Below are 21,110 nucleotides of genomic sequence, written 5' to 3'. Positions count from 1 at the left end.
CTTCAGCTCAGGGCATGATTCTGGAGTTCTGGGATCGAGTCCCACATCAGGCTCCTCCGCTGGGAGCCTGCTTCTTCCTCTCCCACTCCTCCTGCTTGTGTTCTCTCTCTCGCTGGCTGTCTCTCTCTCTGTCAAATGAATAAATAAAATCTTAAAAAAAATTAATGTTGTAGTTGGCCTTTATGATCTTCTTTAGAAATTTCCATGGCTCCCGTTTCTAAAAAGATTGTCAGGCTGCACTCTTCTCTCTCCTTGGATTCTTTACTTCTCCTGCCACCTCTTTGTTTATCAAGGCTCAGATCGTGGGGTCTTTAGGCCATGTGTGAAATGAGACTCCGGTTGGCATCATCCTGAGAAGAACTTTATTAGGAATGTGGGACACATTTTGTTGAATTATATTTATGATACTTTTCTTAATGTCCCCAGATGATTGAGCATGTTTGTTTTTATAAAAAAATATTTCTTCTCAAAGCAAAGATCAGTTTTGTATGAGACTGTTCCTTGAGTATAAATACATTTTACAGAGGAAAATGTAGATTTTCCCCGATTTCAGTTAAGGGAAGAACTGTAATGAAAACCTGATGTTCTGTAGGCTGTCTGTGAACTGTTAGCCCGTCGGCCTCCTCTCTGTAGCTAGCATAGCATTCTGGGTAAAATATCTGCCCATTTTTCTCCAGACGTGCTTCCTCATTTTCCAGGGTTGCTGCTGTTTCCTCAACAGCCAGCTTATACCCCAGAGCTTCTTCGTCTCCATTTTTACTGCTTAGAAACATAAAGATGGTGTGGAAGATTTCTAAGTTTCACATTTCCAAACTCTCCTTCATCCAGTTGGGAAGGTTAAGACGTCTCTAGAACAAAGCTATCTCCGCATTCTATCAACCCTATAGGAAGGCCAGAAAGCTTAATTAATGTTTATGAGCTAAGGCTTCGGGAACAGGAAATTTCCGTTCTACTATTTTCCAGCTAATATCCCTGGGCTTTAGTTTCCTCGTTTATAAGATGGAAATATTAATAGTGCTTGCCTCCACAGGGTTGGGTGAGATAATGCATACGAAGAGCTTAGCCAGGGCCAGGCATGGAGAAAGATCTCAATAAATGTTAGTAATAATGGTGGTGATAGGGGTGGTGGTGATGATAAAGGTTCGGAGTCTTGGCGAGTCGTATTGCAGCATTACAGCAGGGCATGTTGCAGATAAGAAATCAGATCACATAATCTGCCAAGGTTATTTGAATTTGCTGCCGTGGCAGGCAAAATTACTTGTCACTTAATGGCTGCCGTATATCGTTACTCAGTTGAAGAGTGCGTGTGTGCACGCGTGCGTGTGCAAGTGTGTGCACACGCATGCAAATGCTGTTAGCTCTGGTGTCCCTGCCTTGATGGTCAGGAGTTTGGCTTTAGCTCCCCTCCCCCCCCTTTTAAAAAAATTCAACACAGTTCTTAATATTGTGCGGTACACACAGTAGGCTTTCTGCAAATATTGAGTAAGTTTTTATTTGATAAAAAGTAAGAATTGAATGAGTAGACACTATTTTGATCTTACGAATGTTTTAGTTTTAGAGGAACTAAACTAGGAGTAAAACGTTTGAAAATACCTGGGCCTGGTCTCTTTTCCCAAGGATTCGCTCTTGCCTCACTCCAGCGTTTGCCTAGCAAAGGACTTGTCACACGATGGAAATGAAGTCAGTGTGGCAAATAATTAGCTGTCTTTATGTTAGAGGTCTCGGTACCAAGCAATAGAAAGCCGACTCCGGCTAACAAGAGGGGATTTAGCGAAAGGATATCAGAGGGCCCACAGAATCAACGGGAGGCTGGGGGGCCACATTTAGGAATAAGCAGTGATCGGGGGAGCTCTGGCAAGTTAGGGGCAGGAAGCACAGCCATGGCCTTGAGAACAGGAAGCATCTGCACAGAGAGATCCCAGAGTTAGCTTGCTTCTGTTGTTGGGTGACTCATTCCAGGGTCAGAGGGTGTGTGTGATTGGCCAAGCTTAGCTGACAGGCTCACAGCCTGGCTGCACCAGAAGCCAGAGGGGGTGGAGAAAGGATCTAGCCCATCGCCTGCGATAATAGGAGATGATACCCAGGACCATCCTCCCTACACATCTATCCACAGACGAGGAGAAGCAGTTTCCCAGAAAGGAACCAGGATAATATTGGAAAAGGAACATGGATGCTGGGGCAGCCAAAAAAATGTCAAATGCCCGTTGTTCTGTTTCTCATATTTTGCATATTGACTTCCGGCATGGTTGGTAGTCTAGCCAGTCCTTATCTACCCTGTGTGAACCCTAAAACTCAGTCTGAGCTGTTCTGCTTTGTTGTTGCAGTCTTCTTCTTCTTCTTCTTCTTTTTTTTAAGATTTTATTTATTTATTTGACAGAGATAGAGACAGCCAGCGAGAGAGGGAACACAAGCAGGGGGAGTGGGAGAGGAAGAAGCAGGCTCCCAGCGGAGGAGCCTGATGTGGGGCTCGATCCCATAACGCCGGGATCACGCCCTGAGCCGAAGGCAGACGCCCAACTGCTGTGCCACCCAGGCGCCCCTGTTGTTGCAGTCTTCTGCGTAGGCCAAGGACAGTCCTCTGTGTCATCGTCCTGGTCTCATCGGAGTGGGAGGATCCCTCCAAAGAGATGAGCTAGGAACTCAAGGGTCGAGAATATTGTGGCATCAGCATTAGCTATTAGGACGAGCTACCTTTATTTATTTTTTCTATATAAGTAGAAGTAAGTTTGCAGCTATTATTTCCTGTAAATTAAAAACAGCACAATGCCAGGGGGATTTTGCTAATCCAGTTGAAATTTGGGGCCTGTATAGGTGAAATGTATTTACTCCCCACCAGAGGTGCTGCTTCTGCAACAGGAGAGGATACTGTTAGTTTGCAAATGGCTCTTATGTTGGCTGGGTTTTGTTTTTTAGAATACCACCCTAATTTAAGGGATTCTCCTTTGCTTTTATGTTGTAGGGGAAAACTTATCCGTTTCGGGGAGCCTTTCCTCCGGTGTGGAATCCCATTGCCTATTTGGATTACAACAATTTGTGGCGGACAATGGATAACATGGGGAAGGAGGTAAAGTGTGTGTTCAGCTTACACATGACCTGTTACTAACATAACAACAGCAGCTGTTTAATATCCTTCCAATAGTGCAGGGAACATTGCTCTGGACACTCATACATATCCTTTCCAATGCACCCAGCTACTCTGGCGACTCGGTAGCATTTCCACTTGCAAAGAAAATGAGTGCCGAGGGGCAATGGTAATTTCCCCAGCACCACACAGCGAGAGAAGCAGGATTCAAACCCACATGTCTCTGATTGTAATGCCTTGTGTGCTTTCAACTCTATGCCACTGAGAATTTGGGTGACATATTTTCGCCAGGTCTCCTACTCATAGTTGCCTTATCTCTGTGTGATGCCACTTTATATAGTAAAGGAAAGAGGGATTTATTCCCTCCAAGTTTTTTTACTTAGGCCTAGGCTCCATAAGATCATTCTCTCACACTTCAATTGGGGACTTAAGATGGGTGTTGGATTTCAATAATAGGGATCATCATCATAATTACATATTAATTTATACATACATTTATATGTAATTCCTGCTCCCTTTTTTTTCATCATCATCATCATTATGGCGACAGCCTTAAGGCATAGAATGCAGAGTACCTACCCATCCCAACCCCACCACTACCTATATTAGAATTCCGTGCCAATCACACATTCCAACACAGACCCAGAGACTGGTTTTCAGAGGTTCTCCTGAAGGCCTCTTGGCAGGGCAGTGGGCAGTAACCATCACACCTGAATGTGGACCTTCTTCCTCTTCAGATTCCAGCAGATGCACCATGGGAGGCCCCACATGCTGAGGAATGGGACAAGATGACCATGAAAGATCTCATCGATAAACTCTGCTGGACAAAGTAATCTTGACTATTTAAATTTTACTTTTCATCTTTCCTTTGGATCCTTTCTGTCCTATCTTGAACTGCAGTGTTTTTCTTTTCTTTTTTTTAAAGATTTTATTTTTTAAGCAATCTCTCCACCCAACGTGGGGCTTGAACTCACGACCCCAAGATCGAGAGTCACATGCTTCCCCAACTGAGCCAGCCAGGCGCCCCTGCCGTGTTTTTCTTAATAAGTTATAAGAAAAAAGTTAAGAAGAAACCTAATGATCTTTCAGTCAGTAGCAACTTAGAGGGAACTTTAGACACTTGGGGGAGGATTTGAACGTAAAATGAATTTAAAACATTAAAAAAAAAGGAGGTGAATGAAGTGGAATTTTTTTAATGAAAGGGCTATGTGATTTGCAATAAAACAAGTAATTGTGTATTCAGATTATATAGCAGTCAGCTACAGAAGCAATTTGGAAAGATATTAAGGTAATTCCATACAGATGTAGAAAAACATGGAACTGAAGGCAAGCTAGTCTATATTAATGAAAAATATAAATTTTATAATGTTTTCAATGAGAACCTGTGTAATGAGTTGAGTTACTTACAGGTTGTTTAGTCAGCTTTCTGGGCTTGCTATGTGAAGTCACTGTAGCCATTGGTGAGGAATTGTGGTGAATGTGTTAGGCATGGCCCCAAAACTCATGGAGTTAGTATTCTTCTAGCAGGAGAGACTGACATTATGTACATAATTCCATAATGCTGCTAGAGTGACTGTAACAGGGATCTTCACCTGAGCGTAAGGAAAGATGCAGCCATCTTTAAACATAAACCAAGGACTTAGTACATCAACTAAAAACGAGGCAGAGGATGCGAGGAGATAGGGAAGGGTGGATGGTTTGGGGGACAAGGTATCTTCCAAGAATGCCACAAAGTGTATGAGGGAGAGAGAGAGGAAAGATGGATGGTGTAGAAGGAAGCGTCTTCCAGAAATGAGCCATGGTATTTGGGGATAGACAGGAAGGGAGGATGATGTGGGAATATGAAATCTACAAGGAATGTGCCACAGTGGATTGGGGGAGACCAGATGGATGGATAGTATGGAGATGACATGTTCCATAGCAGACGGGGAGAGACAGAAAGGGTGGATGGTGTGGGGGAATGGTATCTTCAAGGAATGAACCACAGTGGAAAAGGAAGAAATGAAAGTTGGATGGTGTATGTGGATGGTATTGTCCACGGATGAGCCACAGTGTATGCCAGTAGACAAAAAGCCTGGATGGTGTGTGTGTGGGGAAGGTATCTTCCAAGAATGACCCAACTGATAAGGGAGAGAGTAAGAATGAAATATGTGAGGGGATGGCATCTTCTAGGTATGAAACACAGTGGACTGGGGGAGACAAGAATGGATGTTTGGTGGGATGGTATCTTCCACGAGTGAGCTTAATCCATGGAGTGAGACAGGAAAGGTTGATGGGGTGGGGGAATGGTATCTTCCAGGAATGAGCCACTATGGATGGGGGAGACAGGAAAGCTGGATGGTATGGGGGTGGTATGTTCCAGGAATGAGGCACAGTGGATGGTGTGTAGAAATGGTATTTTCCAGAGATGAGCCATTTGATGGGGGAGACGAAAAGAGTGGAATATGTGAGAGGGTGGTATCTTCCAGGAATGAGCCACTTGGATGCGGGGGTGGGAGATAGGAAAGCTGGATCATATGGGTTGATGGTATCTTCCAGGAAGGCGCCAAATGAATGGGGACAAAGAAAGAGAGGATGATGTGGGAGGATGGTATCTCCTAAGAATGAACCACAGTGGAGGGGGGCAATAGGAAGGCTGGATGGTGTGAGGCAATGGTAACTCCCAGGAATGAACCACATGGATGGGGGGAGAAAGGAAGGATGGATGGTGTGGGTATATTTTATCTTCCAGTAATGAGTGACATGGATAGGGGGGACAGGAAAGGAGGATTGTGTGGGGTGATGGTCTCTTCCAGGAAGGAGCCAGTGCAAGTGGGTAGGCTGGAAGAGTTGATGGTGTGACCAAATGGAACGAGCCACAGTGGATGGGGGAGGAAGAGAAGATGGTGTGGGAAGATGGTATCTTCCAGGAATAGGCCATGGTGGATGGTGGGTGGGGGAAGATGACAGTAAAGATGATTGGATGGTGGGATGGCATCTTCCAGGAATAGCCATTGTCTATGGAGGTAGATAGGAAGATTGGATGGTGTTGAGGGGTGGTATTTTCCAGGAATGAGCCATAGTGGATTGGGGGAGATAGGGAAGAGAGGATGGTATGAAAAGATGGTATCACCGAGGAACGAGCTACAGTGACTATGGGGTGGGGGGAGTCAGGAAGGCTAGATAATGTGGAAGCAAGGTGTCTTCCAGGAATGAGCGTCAGTGGATAAGAGAGACAGGAAGGATACATAGTGTGGGGGGGAATGGTATCTTCCAGGAATGAGCCAGTTGACTGGGAAGACTGAAAGGATGGTTGGTGCGGTGGGTAGTATCTTCCAGGAATTCACCAATTGATGGGGGGTATAGGAAGAGTAGAAACAGTTGAGGGGTGAGGGGATGGTATCTTCTAGGAATGAACCACTGTAGGGGGAGAGAGGAGGGATGGATGGCTAGAGGGGAAATTTATCTTCCAGGAAGGAACAGTAATGATGGAGATGGGGGAGGGGTACTGGGAGACTGGATGATATGGTGACAACTGTCATCTGGGAAACAACACAGTGATTGTGGGAGACCTGAGGGAAGATAGAGGTTGGAGGATGGTATCTTCCAGGAATGAGCCACAGTGTACGGGGGAGAGGGGAGACAGGATGGTTGGTGGTGGCTGAGAGGATGATATTTTCCAGGAATGAGCCACAGGTTATGGGGGAGACATGAAGGTTGGATTGGTATCTTCTAGGAATGAGCCATATAAATGGAGGAAGACAGGAAGAGTGGGTAGTGAGGGTGGATGGTATCTTCCAGGAATGAACCACATGGATAGGGGGAGTCAGCAGAGATGGATGTGGTGGGGAATGTTATCTTCCAGGAATGAGCCATAATCCATGGGGGTAGACAGGAAGGATGTAGGTATGTGTTGGGGCGGAGGGGGGGCAGTGACATCTTCCCGGAATGAGCCACAGTAAATGTGGGAGATGAGAAAGCGCTGATGGTATGGTAGAATGGTATCTACCAGGAATGAGCCTTGGTGGCTGGAGAGGAGAGAGGAAGAGGATGAGATGGAACCACCCAGGAATGAGCTACAGTGACTGTGGGGGGAAATAGGAAGGGTAGATCATGTGGGAGCATAGTGTCTTCCAGAAACGAGCCTCCGTGGGTAGGAGACACAGGAAGGATGGATGGTGCGGGGGGGATGATATGTTCCAGAAGTAAACAATAATGGATGGCAGGGGAGAGGGTGAGTGGATGGTGTGGTAAGATGGTATCTTCTAGGAATGAGCCATTATGGATGGGGGAGGCAGGAATGTTGGATGGTGTGGAAAGATGGTATGTTCCAGGAATGAGCCATAGTAGAATGGGGGGAGACTAGAGGTGTGGCTGGTGTGTTGGGAAGGTTGCTCCCACAAATGAGCTACATGGGTGGGGTAGATGGGGGAGAGTAGACGGTGTGGGAGGATAGTATCTTCCAGGAATGAACCACAGCGCATGGGGGGAGACAGTAAAGATACGTGGTTTGGTGAGGTGGTATCTTCCAGGAATGAGCCATAGTAGATGTTGGGGAATAGGAAGGGTGGATGGCCTGTTGCGTGATGGTATCTTCCAGGAAGGAACCACAGTGACTCAGGTATGTGGTGGTGGGGGGAGCTACAGGAAGGATACATGGTCTAGGGGATGGTATTTTCTGGCAATGAGCTACAGTGATGGTGGATAGGAGACAGGAATAGGGATGATATTGGAGGCATGGTATCTTCCAGGAAGGAGCCATAGTGGTTGGAGGAGACAGGAAAAGTGGATGGTGTGAGGGGATGGTACCATCCAGGAATGAGCCACAGTGACTGTGGGAGGAGACAGGAAGGGTGAATGATACGACAGTTAGGTAACTTCCAGGGATGAGGTGCGGGGCATGAGTGTAGACAGCATAGGGGAGTGATGTTGAGGGATGGTATCTCAGGAATGAGGAAGGTTTAAGGGAGATACAAAGAGTGAAGGTTGGTAGGGGAATGGTGTCTTCCAGGAATGAGCCACTGTGGATGGGGGAGACCACAGAGAGGGATGGCTGTGATGGGTGGTATCTTCCAGGAGTGAGCCACCGCGAATGCTGGGAGATAGGACCGGTGGGTGGTATGGGGGGTATCATGTTCCCTGTAGTGAGAACAGGAAGCAGCTCTTGAAGGCCCGAGATGGGGAGATGGGCATGTTTTAACAATATGACAGTGTACCTGGTATGACTCTAAGGGTGCCACGAGAAAGCGATGTAATCAGAGGGCGGAGAGCTGGTTGAGAGGCTGATGGTGGAAGACAGAGCGGCCACGGTCAAGATTTTTGCCTTTTGCCATGAATGCCATTGCAGGGTTTTATGAAGAGCGGTTTGGTTTGGTTTGGTTTTGCGTTGTCCAAAGACGTCATTGGCTGTAATGTGGCGAAGGATCAAAAGGGGCTGAGTCATAAACCAGGTGGGGGGGGGGCACGACCGTTGTGACCCCAGTGAGGGATGTGGGTGCACTGGAGCAGGGTGGGGGCAGTGGGGGTGGAGAAGAGAGGACGGTTGTCCAAATAAATGAGAACTGTATCTTTAGCCATCCCTCACCAGCATCTTGACCCTCGCAGACGGTACCAGAATGTATATATTCGGAGCGAACCCATACCTGCCTCAAAACAAAGGGAAAGGTGGTGTTTCACCAGGAATTAAAATACGCATTCCTTCAGAGGCTGAGCCCGTGAGGGTTGGTTGGTTTGTTGGTTTTTTCCCTCAAAGCAGCGCGAATGCTTTTGAAGCACACTGAATCGTGTTTTACAAAGTTGCTGTGCTGTGAAGCGTGTACGCGTCTATGCCTGACTGTCGCCTTTGTCACGTGACCAGGACTGCTAGGCGGTTTGCATCGCTCTTCGTGAACATCAACGTGACCTCTGAGCCCCACGAGGTGTCGGCGCTGTGGTTCTTGTGGTACGTGAAGCAGTGCGGAGGCACCACTCGGATATTCTCTGTCACCAACGGGGGCCAGGTACGGAGTGCCCGTTCTCAGCCTGTAACTTCATCTGTGGTGCTGCCCTCGCCCTGGAAGCCAGCTTCGTGGCCGCTTCCGTGTCTGGAAACGTGGGTGGATTTCAAATGATTTCAACAAACGTGCCCCAAACCACAAGCTCCCCTTTCCTTTTCTCGTTCCTGGAGATCCGTTCACAGCTCAAGAATGTTTTGTTTGGAGCGAATTGGGTTTTGGGAATTCGGGTCCCTCCTTTTTTGGGAGGTAGGTAAAGTTAGTCTCTCTCTGTGGGAGGAGCTAAATGACGACGCTCAGCTCATTCTCAAAAACTTCTAGAACTGGTAAAACGATGGTACTTCAAGTCCTCTCTGTTGCGGACAGGCTGTGTCCCACAGTGCAAAGTGTAGTGTCTTTCTCCACTAAGTGAAGAATTCCTCTCCTCAGGCGACCTCCAGAACTCCCTAAGTTGGTCTTGTGGCCCCAAGAGGTGTCGGCCCCTTGACCCGTAGCCTTAGGAAATGCGGGACAGTTGCATCTTGGAAGTATCTTTATACTTAGAAATTCCACATTGCTTCGTTTGGCCTGTATTTTACTTTCCGAGCTATGGTGACCGATATTTGATATTTATAGCCCCCGTTGCCCGCCTTCTCCTACAGGAACGGAAATTTGTGGGCGGATCGGGTCAAGTGAGTGAACGGATAATGGACCGCCTCGGGGACAGAGTGAAGCTGAGGCGTCCTGTCACCTTTGTGGACCAGTCAGGTGACAACATCATCATCGAGACACTGAATCATGAACTTTATGAGGTAATGCAGCCGAGGCCCAAGGAGCGTATATTGAATAGGCTTCGTGTCTTCTGCAGCTTCTAACCAAATATAATCCAAGCAGCGGTGTGATTAACGTTGGTGTGTCTCCAACTCCGTTTTCCAAATTACCATTTTGAGTTGACCTGCCTTGTTCTGTCGTGCTGCCTCACAGTGGCCTCATTTTGTATGTGGTGACTGCTCGGGGTCATTCTAAATGATAAATGTGGTGTCTCTCCCCCTCTGTGAAGACCGAGACTCACACGTTTGAGGTGGTATTTTTGTGTCTGTGTCTTTTAGTGCAGATACGTAATTAGTGCCATCCCGCCAACTTTGACTGCCAAGATACACTTCAACCCCGAGCTTCCACCCGAGAGAAACCAATTAATCCAACGTCTTCCGATGGGGGCCATCATAAAGTGCATGATGTATTACAAGGACGCCTTTTGGAAGAAGAAGGGTAGGCTGCGCTTACGCACGTGTAAATTGTGTTAAGTGAAGGGACCCCACTCTCTTTAGGGACCTTCTAGTAGACCCCGAACAGAAAAAAGATGACAAAGATCAGTATTTTTAAGTTGGCAGAGAAAGGATCAGAAATGTCAGTCTGTCCATCTCTTCACAGCCCCTGGTGTGGCACAAAGTGACCCCAAGAGCACTTGCTGTCAGTGAAAGGGAAGGGAGAGTTCCCACTGAGTGGAGGGGGCACCGTTGCCCTGGTTCCTGGCGTATGTCCTGCCCCTTACTCTAAATGAGACAGGGACCCAAGGGGTCCAGTGCGAAGAGTGTCGCTCTGAAATCCCGCAGTCCTGGGCTTCACTTGCTTACTGGCTGAGCGGCCTTGGCTGCGACACTTGACCTCTCAGCATTGGTCTCCTTGCGTCAAATGGCGACAGGGAGACCTACTGTCAGGATGTACACAATTAGCCCAGGCAGGGCCTGGGTGGATATGGTGACTACGGTTTCGTAACCCTGCCCCTCCTCAAAGGATTCCTTCCTCCTGCTTCTCCCCTGGGCTCCCGGGGTGATTCCCTCCGACGCAAGGCAATTCCTCTCTTCCCCCATGTATTGCAGGGCTCTAGGGCCATGGTAGTTTGAGCCCTGCATTGGTCCTATGTGACCTTTATGTAAAGGTCATTGAGATGGGTCGTTTTCCACGTGTCTGGGTCAGCAGACATCCTTGTGTAGTTAATGTGCGTATTTAATAAGGAGATATCTTCTAGGGTTGGGGCAAAGACTATTTGAGATTTGCCTTCCTCTTAGCAAAAAAGTTTTATATATAGCACACACACATACATACAACTTTTTTGCTAGGCAAATCTCACATATAAGTATCTATATATTTATTTTACATATGTATATAATGCTTTCCCTAAGTTTTTGATGACGTCAGTGTCAATCTCCTATTAATTTTCTCCTTGTTAAGATTATTGTGGTTGTATGATCATCGAAGATGAGGAAGCTCCAATTTCAATAACCCTGGACGACACCAAGCCAGATGGATCGCTGCCCGCTATCATGGGGTAAGTTAGAGCTCGATGCTCTGCATTTTCTTAGTCGCGTTCATGTCTAGGTGTGGATGTGGCCAGAGCCTATGGAATCAAGCTCAGGCAATCGTAAATAACCCTGTGGAAATATATCCTTTTCCATGTTTTAAAATATTAATGTTTTGTATGTGGCACGAAACTCCAGGAAACTTTACGAAAACTGAACACTGTTTTGAACTTGTGCCCATTTCTCTCTTTCCCCCACGGAACTATTGAGGACAGAGTGAAGGAAGAAGCTAGACAGACAGGCGGTGTGGTAGACAGCCCCGCCCAGGGGCAGAATGTCCACACTCACCTAGAATGAGAATTGACTGTTTAATTCTGTAAAACCGTTCAGAGCTAGCATTTCTGGGCTGTAGGCTTTTCTCCATTCCAGACATCACTACACCGCAAACTCGAATACACTAATCATCACCCAGCGATAGGAGACCAACGACCAGTGAGGAGGGGCCTTTTAGGCAGAGCCGGGCCTTGAGTGGATGTCCCTCGTTGTGATGGATCGCGCCGCAGCTGTCCTTCACTAGGGATGGTCCAGGGTTTGGTTCTGTGTCCGGAAGAGGAGAGCTCTCCCTTCTCCTCCCAGCCCCCCCCAGGGGTCCAGACAACCAAGCAGTGCTTTCACAGAGGAATTGCTAGGGAGTGCCTCCGCCTTCCCAAGTGCCCTGGCTTTGACCCTTCCCCAAAGCTCCACAGATAAAAAGGCTGTTGATTCTACCACATGACAACAGAAGAGCGCAGGGTCTGTAACAGCCAAGTGACTTCAGACACTGGCGGTTTTCCCCTTCCCCCTTGGGAGAGTGGAGCTCACGCACATTGCATCAGTGAGGGGAAATTACAAAACCAGAAGCAGACCCATGACCCGGGACTTAGCAGTCAGTGCCACTGGACTGGCCACGAGACATTTTGTAACCACGTCTCTGGCTGCAAAATATCAGACCTAGCACCGGCCTCCCTGGGAAGGGCGGGGGCTCACGGCGTCGTGAGCAGAGGAACAGCGCATATGCTCTTCATCTCCAACCGCACTGGGCAAGAAGGGACACGGATCGTGTGGGCAGTTTGCCATCACCTTCTGAGTGCCAGAGTAAAAACCCTCAAGACCAGTCCCACTGTGGATGGAAGGACACCGATGTTCTTCTTGCCCTGGGGGTTAGATATTGTGGGAATTGCCTTTCTGGGCTTTCTCGGGCTTTATTAGTCAGGACACGTATGGCAGAGGTTTTCCAGATGGGAATGGGGTTATTTAGGCAGTTCCTAAAAAGTGATACTCTAATCTGTTTTATCTGGACAGTTGCTTACGCCCTGCCCTGCTCTGGGACACTGCATGGTCTCCACCCTGCTCTTTGCTCTGGGCCATGAAAGCCTTAACGACGGGGGTGGTAATTGTCCAGCGCTGTATTTGTGATGACTCGTACCTTTTGGCAAGTAGAAAGGACCTTGTACTTTAGAGCCGTGAAACGTCCCCAACCCAAAGCCAGCGTGTTTAATTTCCTCAATAAAACCGCAAAGCAAGTTAAAGAATAGTTGTCCATAGTTAGAGCTGGATCAAAGGGGTTGTTTCATTCTCGATTTGAGATTTGGCAGGAATGGCCACCGAGAACTGCCCTTTAGGAAAGGAGCTTTAAGAAGCACCCAAGATCGAAATCATTTAATGTTTCATCTGATATCGGTGATGTTCACTGAGGGCCTGTCTAAGCCTCAGATAATTGATTCCTGCATAAACTTAAAATTTAACCAGAATCATTACTAGCAAGCCACAACGTAACAGTGTTAAATCAAGCAAAAGTAGGACTGTACCCCATCAAGTTCACTATTCAGATTTCTTCGGTAGTCACAGATTCCTCTGGATTAACGCAAATACCTTGCTTCCCAGAATGATCTCGAATAACAGACAGCTCTAAAGGAATTGCCAATCAAATTGAGGAACAGTTTAACTTAGGGGTGAGGGAGAGGACGAATTGTCTGTTGGGCTCTTGCATTCTCAGTCCCGTTCTGCTTGTCTTTTTGGTCTAGAACAAAAGAAATATAAGTGTAAAATTTTTTTTACAGATAAACTATAACTGAGTTTCACTGAGTTACTGAATTTGGGGACTGTGCTAGGCCAGTTTCCCGGAAGCCAACTAGGAGATGGAGATTTAGGTGCAGGGGTTCATTAGGGTGTACGCCGGGGTCACTGCCTGTGGGGAAGCGAAGGAATCAGGATTGGGGAGAGAGAGAGGTTGGGCTCCAGTGTTGTCATCCATCACATAAGGAGCTCTGGAACTGGGATGGCCCTTTAGAGGTGTCATGCCCTGAGGTGAGGGAGTGGACTTTGGTACTCACCGTACCCCAGAGCCGATCATTCTGGGGCGGGGCGGGACCTTGAGCCGGGCAGCCCTCTGCTACAGAATGCCGTCACTGGGGGGGAAGGGTGCAGCCCTGAGCTCAGGGTAATGACTGCTTGGTCCTGAAGAGGGATCTGGGGGGCCCACCATGGCATCCACTACAACTACTTACTTTGATTTGGATTTCCAGCTTTTGCTAAGTATTTGGCAGAAGGCAACTGTCAATTACCAGGATATCATTTAACGCGTTCAACTAACATTTGATTTGTCACTCCATGCCAAGAACCGTGCTGAAATTTGGGGGCAAAACACTGGTAGGAGGCGGCCAGTTACATAGGGGTCTGCAGCCTAGATGGGTTCTGGACACAGGCAGACGGAAGGCAGCCTGGCGTTTGCTCTAATGGAGGGAAGTAATGGGAGTGCGGGGGAGAGTTCCTGAATGCTGAGTGGGCGGAGCCAGGAACATTTCCCAAAGAGGAGGCAGCTCTTTCTCTCACCTAATCGTTCAAATGTAACCTCTCTCTGCAGCTTCATACTTGCCCGGAAAGCAGACCGACTTGCCAAGCTCCATAAGGAAATAAGGTACGAAGCGACGTCTGAAACACATAGAAAAGCTGAGCTTTATATTGTGCTTCTTACACTAACAACAGTATAATGGCGTCGTGAGAAACACCACGATTCACTAATAGTCTTAAGATCCCAATACATCCACCTTTTTGTCACCATGGCAACCTTTGTGTTACAAGTCCCCTCGACTCAGTGCTTGCCTGTATGCATAAATTAATTTAGGTTTACATATTCGGGTTTATCGTACAGTGGTTGAGAGGTAGGGTTTCCCTGTGGGGTAGATGGAGAAAAATTAGAGGAAATGTTAATGGTGCAGAAAGCTTTAGAGGCTGAGTCCTGATCGCCTTGCGAGACCATTATCCCTTTTGCAAGGTTCTCCAACGTGTGCTTTTTCTGAAGAGCAAAGCCATACGTGTGGGTTTCAACCTCTTGCCACTTGTGTACGTGGAAGTGTTCCCCTTTGATTTTCTAGGACACAGCTCTGACGTTCCCTTCTCCTGGTAACCTCCTAGTATAAAACAATCATTTTAGTACAGTGGCTTTTTTTTCTTCCTTTCTCCCTTTCTCTTTCTGCCTTGTATTTGTTTTGTTTTGTTTTGCCTTGGAATCCTTTCCTTTGTTCAGAGAAAATCAAACCAGGAACTCTTAACCTGGAAGCAGTCGTTTGGCTATTGGGGGCGGGATGCCTCTGGGAATTTCTGGACTTCCCTTCCGGAGGGTAGCCCTAAATCCTTTGTTAGCTTTTGAAGAGGACCAGGACGCACACAGACATGCACTTCTCTCTGCCTTTAATTAAACAATAAATCCGCAAGCAGCTCTTGCTTTGAGAGTGACTTTGATGGCTTTGGCAGTCAGGCTGCAGAAGTTCCCATGTTTGCGCATGAAATTGTTTCTTTGAGCTACTCCGAGGTCTGATTTCGGGAAGGGAACTCTTTGTCCGTCTCCTTACTCAAAAGGGAATCATGGAACACTACATCAAAAACTAAGGATGTACTGTATGGTGACTAACATAACATAATAAAAAATTATTATTTAAAAAAAAAAAAGAATTTGGGGTCTGGTGACAGGGAATGGTTTGCCCAGGTCTCCACAGCTAGCTTGTGACAAAGTCAGGAATAGGATTCAATGCAAACTTGTTTTTCATGACGCCACACTAAGCTTGACATTTTCTTTTGGATTTCCTGCTTTCCCTCTTTATTAATAGTAAAATAAATACCAGCCTGGATGTAGACATTTGGTTATGATTCCACATGGTGGCTGAACTTCTCAAAAGTTTTTATAAGGCAAAACCCTTAGAACTCCGAGTGTGTCTTTGACCGGAGCGAGATTCCCAGAACTGACCGCGTCAGCATCTGCCAGAGAATCTTTGGAAAATACTTTTTTTTTCTAAGGCCCATAGATTATGATTTGGTAGGTTAGGGGTGGGGCGTGAGTATTTTGTATTTTTTTTTTAAGATTTTATTTATTTATTCAATAGAGATAGAGACAGCCAGCGAGAGAGGGAACACAAGCAGGGGGAGTGGGAGAGGAAGAAGCAGGCTCATAGCGGAGGAGCCTGATGTGGGGCTCGATCCCAGAATGCCGGGATCACGCCCTGAGCCAAAGGCAGACGCTTAACTGCTGTGCCATCCAGGTGCCCCAGTATTTTGTATTTTTTAACAAGCTTTTCAAATGATAATGAGGGGCGGCCAGATTTAGACACCAGTGAGTAAGCACAACTACGCGAGATCTGCACAGTGATCTCTTTTGGCCATCACTGAAAATATGTTCTATTATTTTTAGAGCCCAACTAACCAATCACTGCATTGCTCTAACAGTTTTGACTTACATAACTTTTCCAAAAATTACATTTTCAGGGAGGAAGGGATGGGGGGGGAAGGTACTTTCCTGATGGATTTGTATGAACTCATCCTTGACTCCTCTAATAATTATAAAATACAGTAAATAATGACTTCCATTTCTATTATAAGTGGCTTATTGTCCATGCATGAAAAATTAACTGCAAGGTAGGTTGATTGGATTTTAGATTTCATTCTGTTTTAATAAAGATTTTATCACATGTCCCGAAAATAAGCTAAGCATCATTTAAACCTTCAGAATAATGATCGTCCATACTTTTGTTTTCTGATTGACTCTCAAATGTTGGAATTTCCCTTGTAACACTCACTGGGAATAGGTAAGAATCTGTCATCTCATCATAGAATAGGAAAGAGGCTACCATACTATGCTGAGGATAAATTTTGATTCAGTACATTTTTTTAAGGTTTTACTTATTTATTTGACACACACAGAGAGAGAGGGAGAGAGCACAAGCAGGGGGGAGCGACAGGCAGAGGAGAAGCAGGCTCCCCGCTGAGCAGGAAGCCTGATGTGGGGCTCGATCCTGGGACCCCGGGATCATGACCTGAGCCGAAGGCAGATGCTTAACCCACTGAGTCACCCAGGCGCCCCAATTCAGTACATTTTTATTGAGCTTCAGCCTCCTCATCTTTGACATAAGGGGCTTGGATTGGGCAGAGAGAGACAGTGGCAGACAGTAGTCTGGAAACTTCTTCCATTTCTGCCTTTCCTTTATGGTTATTGAATCTGCGGTAGCAGCACCTCCTTCAAGGAAACCAAACTTTTCCTGTTTGTACTGGAACTTATAGAGCCACCTGATGTTCTAGGACATCACCTCAGCAGTGGCCTTTTGTCTTGTTTCTGAAAACTGTCCGTGGGAACATGGTGACAGTAAGCCGCCATGTTTATGATTTCACCTCCTCTTCCTGACTTAACACTGTATCTCCATGAAATGGAAGTTCTGGGAGTTATATAAGTGGCCTAAATGTGAGCATTTGGACAAATTTATAAGGTTAGATTTTGTCCCCCATTGTTCAGAGAAATTGATGATGTGTTTTAAAAATGTTTTCTAATGTAATTGGCAACATAAAATCATCATTTAAAAAAACCACTCTTTCTTTTATTACTATTAAGTATCACTGTCCCTCCCTTCCTTTCCCCCTGCTGTCATTTTTGGCCATTTGTCTCTTTACCTTTCAATACTTGTCTTTCAGATTTGAGGTAAACCCTGCACCCCATTTTTTAGCAATTTTTTTTCCAGTCGCTCATTAGCACATAACAAATATTTTGGAGCAGTTTCAATGTTTAAACTATATAAAAACTAAAGAAGGTAAATACCAAAGTATATAACTGGCTCAGCATGAACCTGTTCAAACAAATCCTGAAATTGAACCATTTATTTCAAAAAGGGATGATTTTAGTAAATTAGCACTTTTTAATTTCCCCAAGAGGGGTTGTGAGTTTAAAAATACCTGTTTCAAGAAGCGCTTAAATCAATGAAGCTACTGATTTTTTTTTAAGACCTACCACGTGTCATGTGCTGTGATAGTCATTTACATAATGAATTAGGTGGGTAGCCAAAGATTGAGGTGACATCGTGTAGCACATCCCTTGGAAGTACCGTGTCTACAGACCATTCTGTCACGTGCCCGATGACTAGAGTCGCACGACCATAGGCCTCTCATGGTGTGGGATATTTTATGTTACACTTAAAAGATTAAATGAGCTTCAGATGTTCATAGATCTTTAGAACATAAGTGGAGGATAGTTAAAAGATGCTGTCATATGAACTCTGGACTTCTAAAAGGGATTATTCTAGAGTTCTACGTGTTCCAGAAAAGTGACTTAGCATCATTTCCTAAACGGACCGCGCTTAATCGAATCTTATTTTCCCCATTTGAATCCTGAATAGATATGCTATCGGGTAGTAAAAGAGGCAAAAACGTAAAAGGGAAATTCTGTTGCGTCTTCAAATCAAATGACCGCATTGAGGCACAGAGGGCTGACCTGAGTGCAGAGATTCATGGAACTGTTCGTGTTGTGTAGTTACCATTGATGTTAGGTTTTCCTTAATACATCTGGCTTATTAGCGAGAGCCCTGGAACTCACTGTGTTTATTCTCTACTCAGTTATCACTTCCTTAACATTTTTTTTTACTCTTCTTTATAGGAAAAAGAAGATCTGTGAGCTCTATGCCAAAGTGTTAGGATCCCAAGAAGCTTTACAAGTAAGAAACCCTCAGCTTTAATCCCTAGAAGGTTCTGCTGTGTTTGCTGTAAGTGGTAAAGCAAAGCAGAGTCTGGTTTCCTGACAGTCTTATGAAGAGAGTCTTATGAGGGGATATGCTTACTGGAGGATTAACTTCGGTCACAAAAAGGCCAATGAAAGCTGCCGTCAGGTGCATACAGTTTCTGATGCCGCAGATTCTTGGGCTGTTTCCGTGTTCCCTGGATAACTGGCAGCCAATTGCAATCAGGGCCTGGAGTCACAGGTATTAGCTCCGGGGTGGGTGAGCCCAGTTCCCAGAACAGAGGTCCTGCCCTTGCGTCAAAGCCAACTGATTACTCTGAAGCGAAATCCCAAATACTTCCTCATTTGCTGGTGAGGGCGAACTAGCGTATACGTGACAGGATGGGCAGACTCTCTCAGGTCAGAGCCACACTAATTGATTTTTCCATCCATAGACTCCATTCACAGCTCGTGTAGGGATTTCAGTGCTTTCAATCCACCACTGAAAGTGAGGATGGGAATGAAATTCTATCTGAAGATCCTATTAGCTAGCTGGGGGCTCTTTCAGGGGATTATCTCTGAACTGGTCAAACAATAAACTTGCAGACTCTGTTAGGGAAAAACTGAGAGAATGTTCTCTCATGTCTCTTGGAAACCATTGCTCATCTTTAATTGTCCCCATTTTAGCAGGATTCCCATCATTTACTTTTCCAGCTCAGAGAAATGGCTCCAAAAATAGCCTTTCTTAGACATTGTGTTTATCTTTTTTTTAAAGATTTTATTTATTTATTTTAGAGAGAGACAGTGCAAATGGGTGGAGGAGTAGTGGGAGAGGGACAAGCAGACTCCTCGCTGAGCACAGAGCCCGACTCGGAGCTCCATCCCAGGACCGCGGCCTGTGCTGAAATCAGGAGTCAGACACCCAACCGATTGAGCCACCCAGGCGCCCCCACATATCTTATGCCTCCTCCCTTCCACCCCTTGTTTTTTTCCCAGCCGTGGTAGATGGGGAAATAAAGTCTGTTATTCAGAGAATCCAGAGATTTGAGCAGATCTTTCCAGAATGTGATTATTGATGGGGTTTCCCCTACGGGAAACTTAGTCTAAAGATTTCAGAATCTGTGCGGCAATGCCCTATCTCCCAGATATTGGAATACTCCATGCCTCCCCTCGTCAAGGGGTCGAAAAAGTCAAAGTATACGTGTTTTGTCACTTGGTACCTCCCCGAAGGCCATTTACTTGGTACTGTCGTTTCCCCTAAAATGAAATAAAACAGGGCCACTTTTTTTTTTTTTTAACATAAACTTTTTGTTAAAGTAAAATACATGAGAGCCTTCATGGTTGACGGGTAGCATTTCAGCTTTGTCTTCCCTTTGGAATTCTCTCCCCACCGAATACAGCCGGTGCATTACGAAGAGAAGAACTGGTGCGAGGAACAGTACTCCGGGGGCTGTTACACCGCCTACTTCCCCCCTGGGATCATGACTCAATATGGAAGGTACTACCCAGACACCATCCCAATTAATCCAAGACATGCACCAAACTTTTTTTTTTAAGATTCATGTATTTATTTATTTGTCAGCGAGAGAGAGAGCACAAGCAGGGGGAGCAGCAGGCAGAGGGATAAGTAGGCTCCCTGCTGAGCAGGGAGCCCAATGCAGCATTCGATCCCAGGACCCTGGGATCATGACCCAAGCTGAAGGCAGACGCTTCACCGACTGAGCCACCCAGGTGTTCCGACATGCATCAAACTTAAACTCATAAGCAAAGTTCAAGGGGAACTGTAGAAATAGTAATCAGCATTCTGATTTCGAATGCCCCAGGTAGTCAGCGTGTAGATTTCTGGGTGTCCGTAGGAGAGTAAGGATGTCAGTACGTAGAAGGTTAGCGCAGAGAGCAGTAGCAGAGCACCGGTGAGGGTTTCAGATGTCAGTGCTCCCTGTGAGCACTCCGCGAGCTGCAGTGTCCTCCAGCTGGCCTTCTTGAGCTCAAGTAGACATTGAGTTTCACATGACTGCCCTGGGTAGCAGTCTCCCCCTAAGGACGTTGGCTAAACGCATCTGGCTGCAGCTGCTCCCCTTCGGGCGAGCCGTCCCTTCCCTGGACAGCTAACCTGTGAGGAGGGGATCTCTGCACCAATTCGGGGAGTCCACCTTGGCTTCGAAGCCCCATAGGCCCCAGAAGAGCCATTGTCTCTTGTAACGGCCTCATAGGGCACGGGGGCTGTCCAGGGACATGCTCAGCTACAAGAGGCGGGACACTCGGGGAAGCCCAAAGGGAGAGCGTCCTGCTGGGTATTTGTAGCTCCTGGCCGTCTTCCCAGCCCCGACGCAGTTGCCAGTGGGAGGCCGGGAAAGGCGTTTTGGCATGAGCAGTGTCGCTTGGGAACGTCCGCGGTGGGTTACTTCCATCAGATTCCCAGGGGAACTGACCTGGAAGGTTAACTCCAGCTCACGTGTGTCCACAGAGAAACCCTTCCTTACATGAGATTTTTCTTTGTTTTTAATTAATTGAATCAAATAGTCTTTGTTAGTGATAACGGGACTGATGAACCAGAGTAGTTCCGAAGGCAGACTAGAAGCCCAGATTTGCAAACTAGAATCAAGGACAGGTGAAACCAAAGATTCCTGAATTGGAAAAAGGAGAGAAGGCCTTGGGGGTGGAGGGTGTGCCGTTCGGGAGATTGTATGAAAATGGCAGCAGACATGACAGGAGTCAAAGCCGACAAGCTAGGAGAGGACGCTTGCCCATTCAGCCCAGCCCTTCCA

The 21,110-nt window shown here is 46.4% G+C and overlaps 1 protein-coding gene across 1 annotated transcript in view; it reads left to right on the top strand.

The window, feature by feature from the left end:
• The window catches only part of LOC103679200 (amine oxidase [flavin-containing] A), a 68,898-nt gene that overhangs the window by 43,564 nt on the left and 4,224 nt on the right, over positions 1-21,110 (top strand). The window contains exons 4-12 of the mRNA XM_008708715.2: positions 2,960-3,064; positions 3,820-3,911; positions 8,919-9,060; positions 9,696-9,845; positions 10,143-10,302; positions 11,266-11,362; positions 14,236-14,289; positions 18,283-18,340; positions 19,743-19,840. Of these exons, the coding sequence (XP_008706937.1) occupies positions 2,960-3,064; positions 3,820-3,911; positions 8,919-9,060; positions 9,696-9,845; positions 10,143-10,302; positions 11,266-11,362; positions 14,236-14,289; positions 18,283-18,340; positions 19,743-19,840 (956 nt within the window). The remainder of the gene's footprint in view (positions 1-2,959; positions 3,065-3,819; positions 3,912-8,918; positions 9,061-9,695; positions 9,846-10,142; positions 10,303-11,265; positions 11,363-14,235; positions 14,290-18,282; positions 18,341-19,742; positions 19,841-21,110) is intronic.

This window comes from Ursus maritimus (assembly GCF_017311325.1).
Source record: "Ursus maritimus isolate PB19 chromosome X unlocalized genomic scaffold, ASM1731132v1 scaffold_X1, whole genome shotgun sequence".
Classification (NCBI taxonomy): domain Eukaryota; kingdom Metazoa; phylum Chordata; class Mammalia; order Carnivora; family Ursidae; genus Ursus; species Ursus maritimus.
Note: the sequence above shows the minus strand (reverse complement) of the source record. Positions and strands in the feature narration are given on the sequence as shown.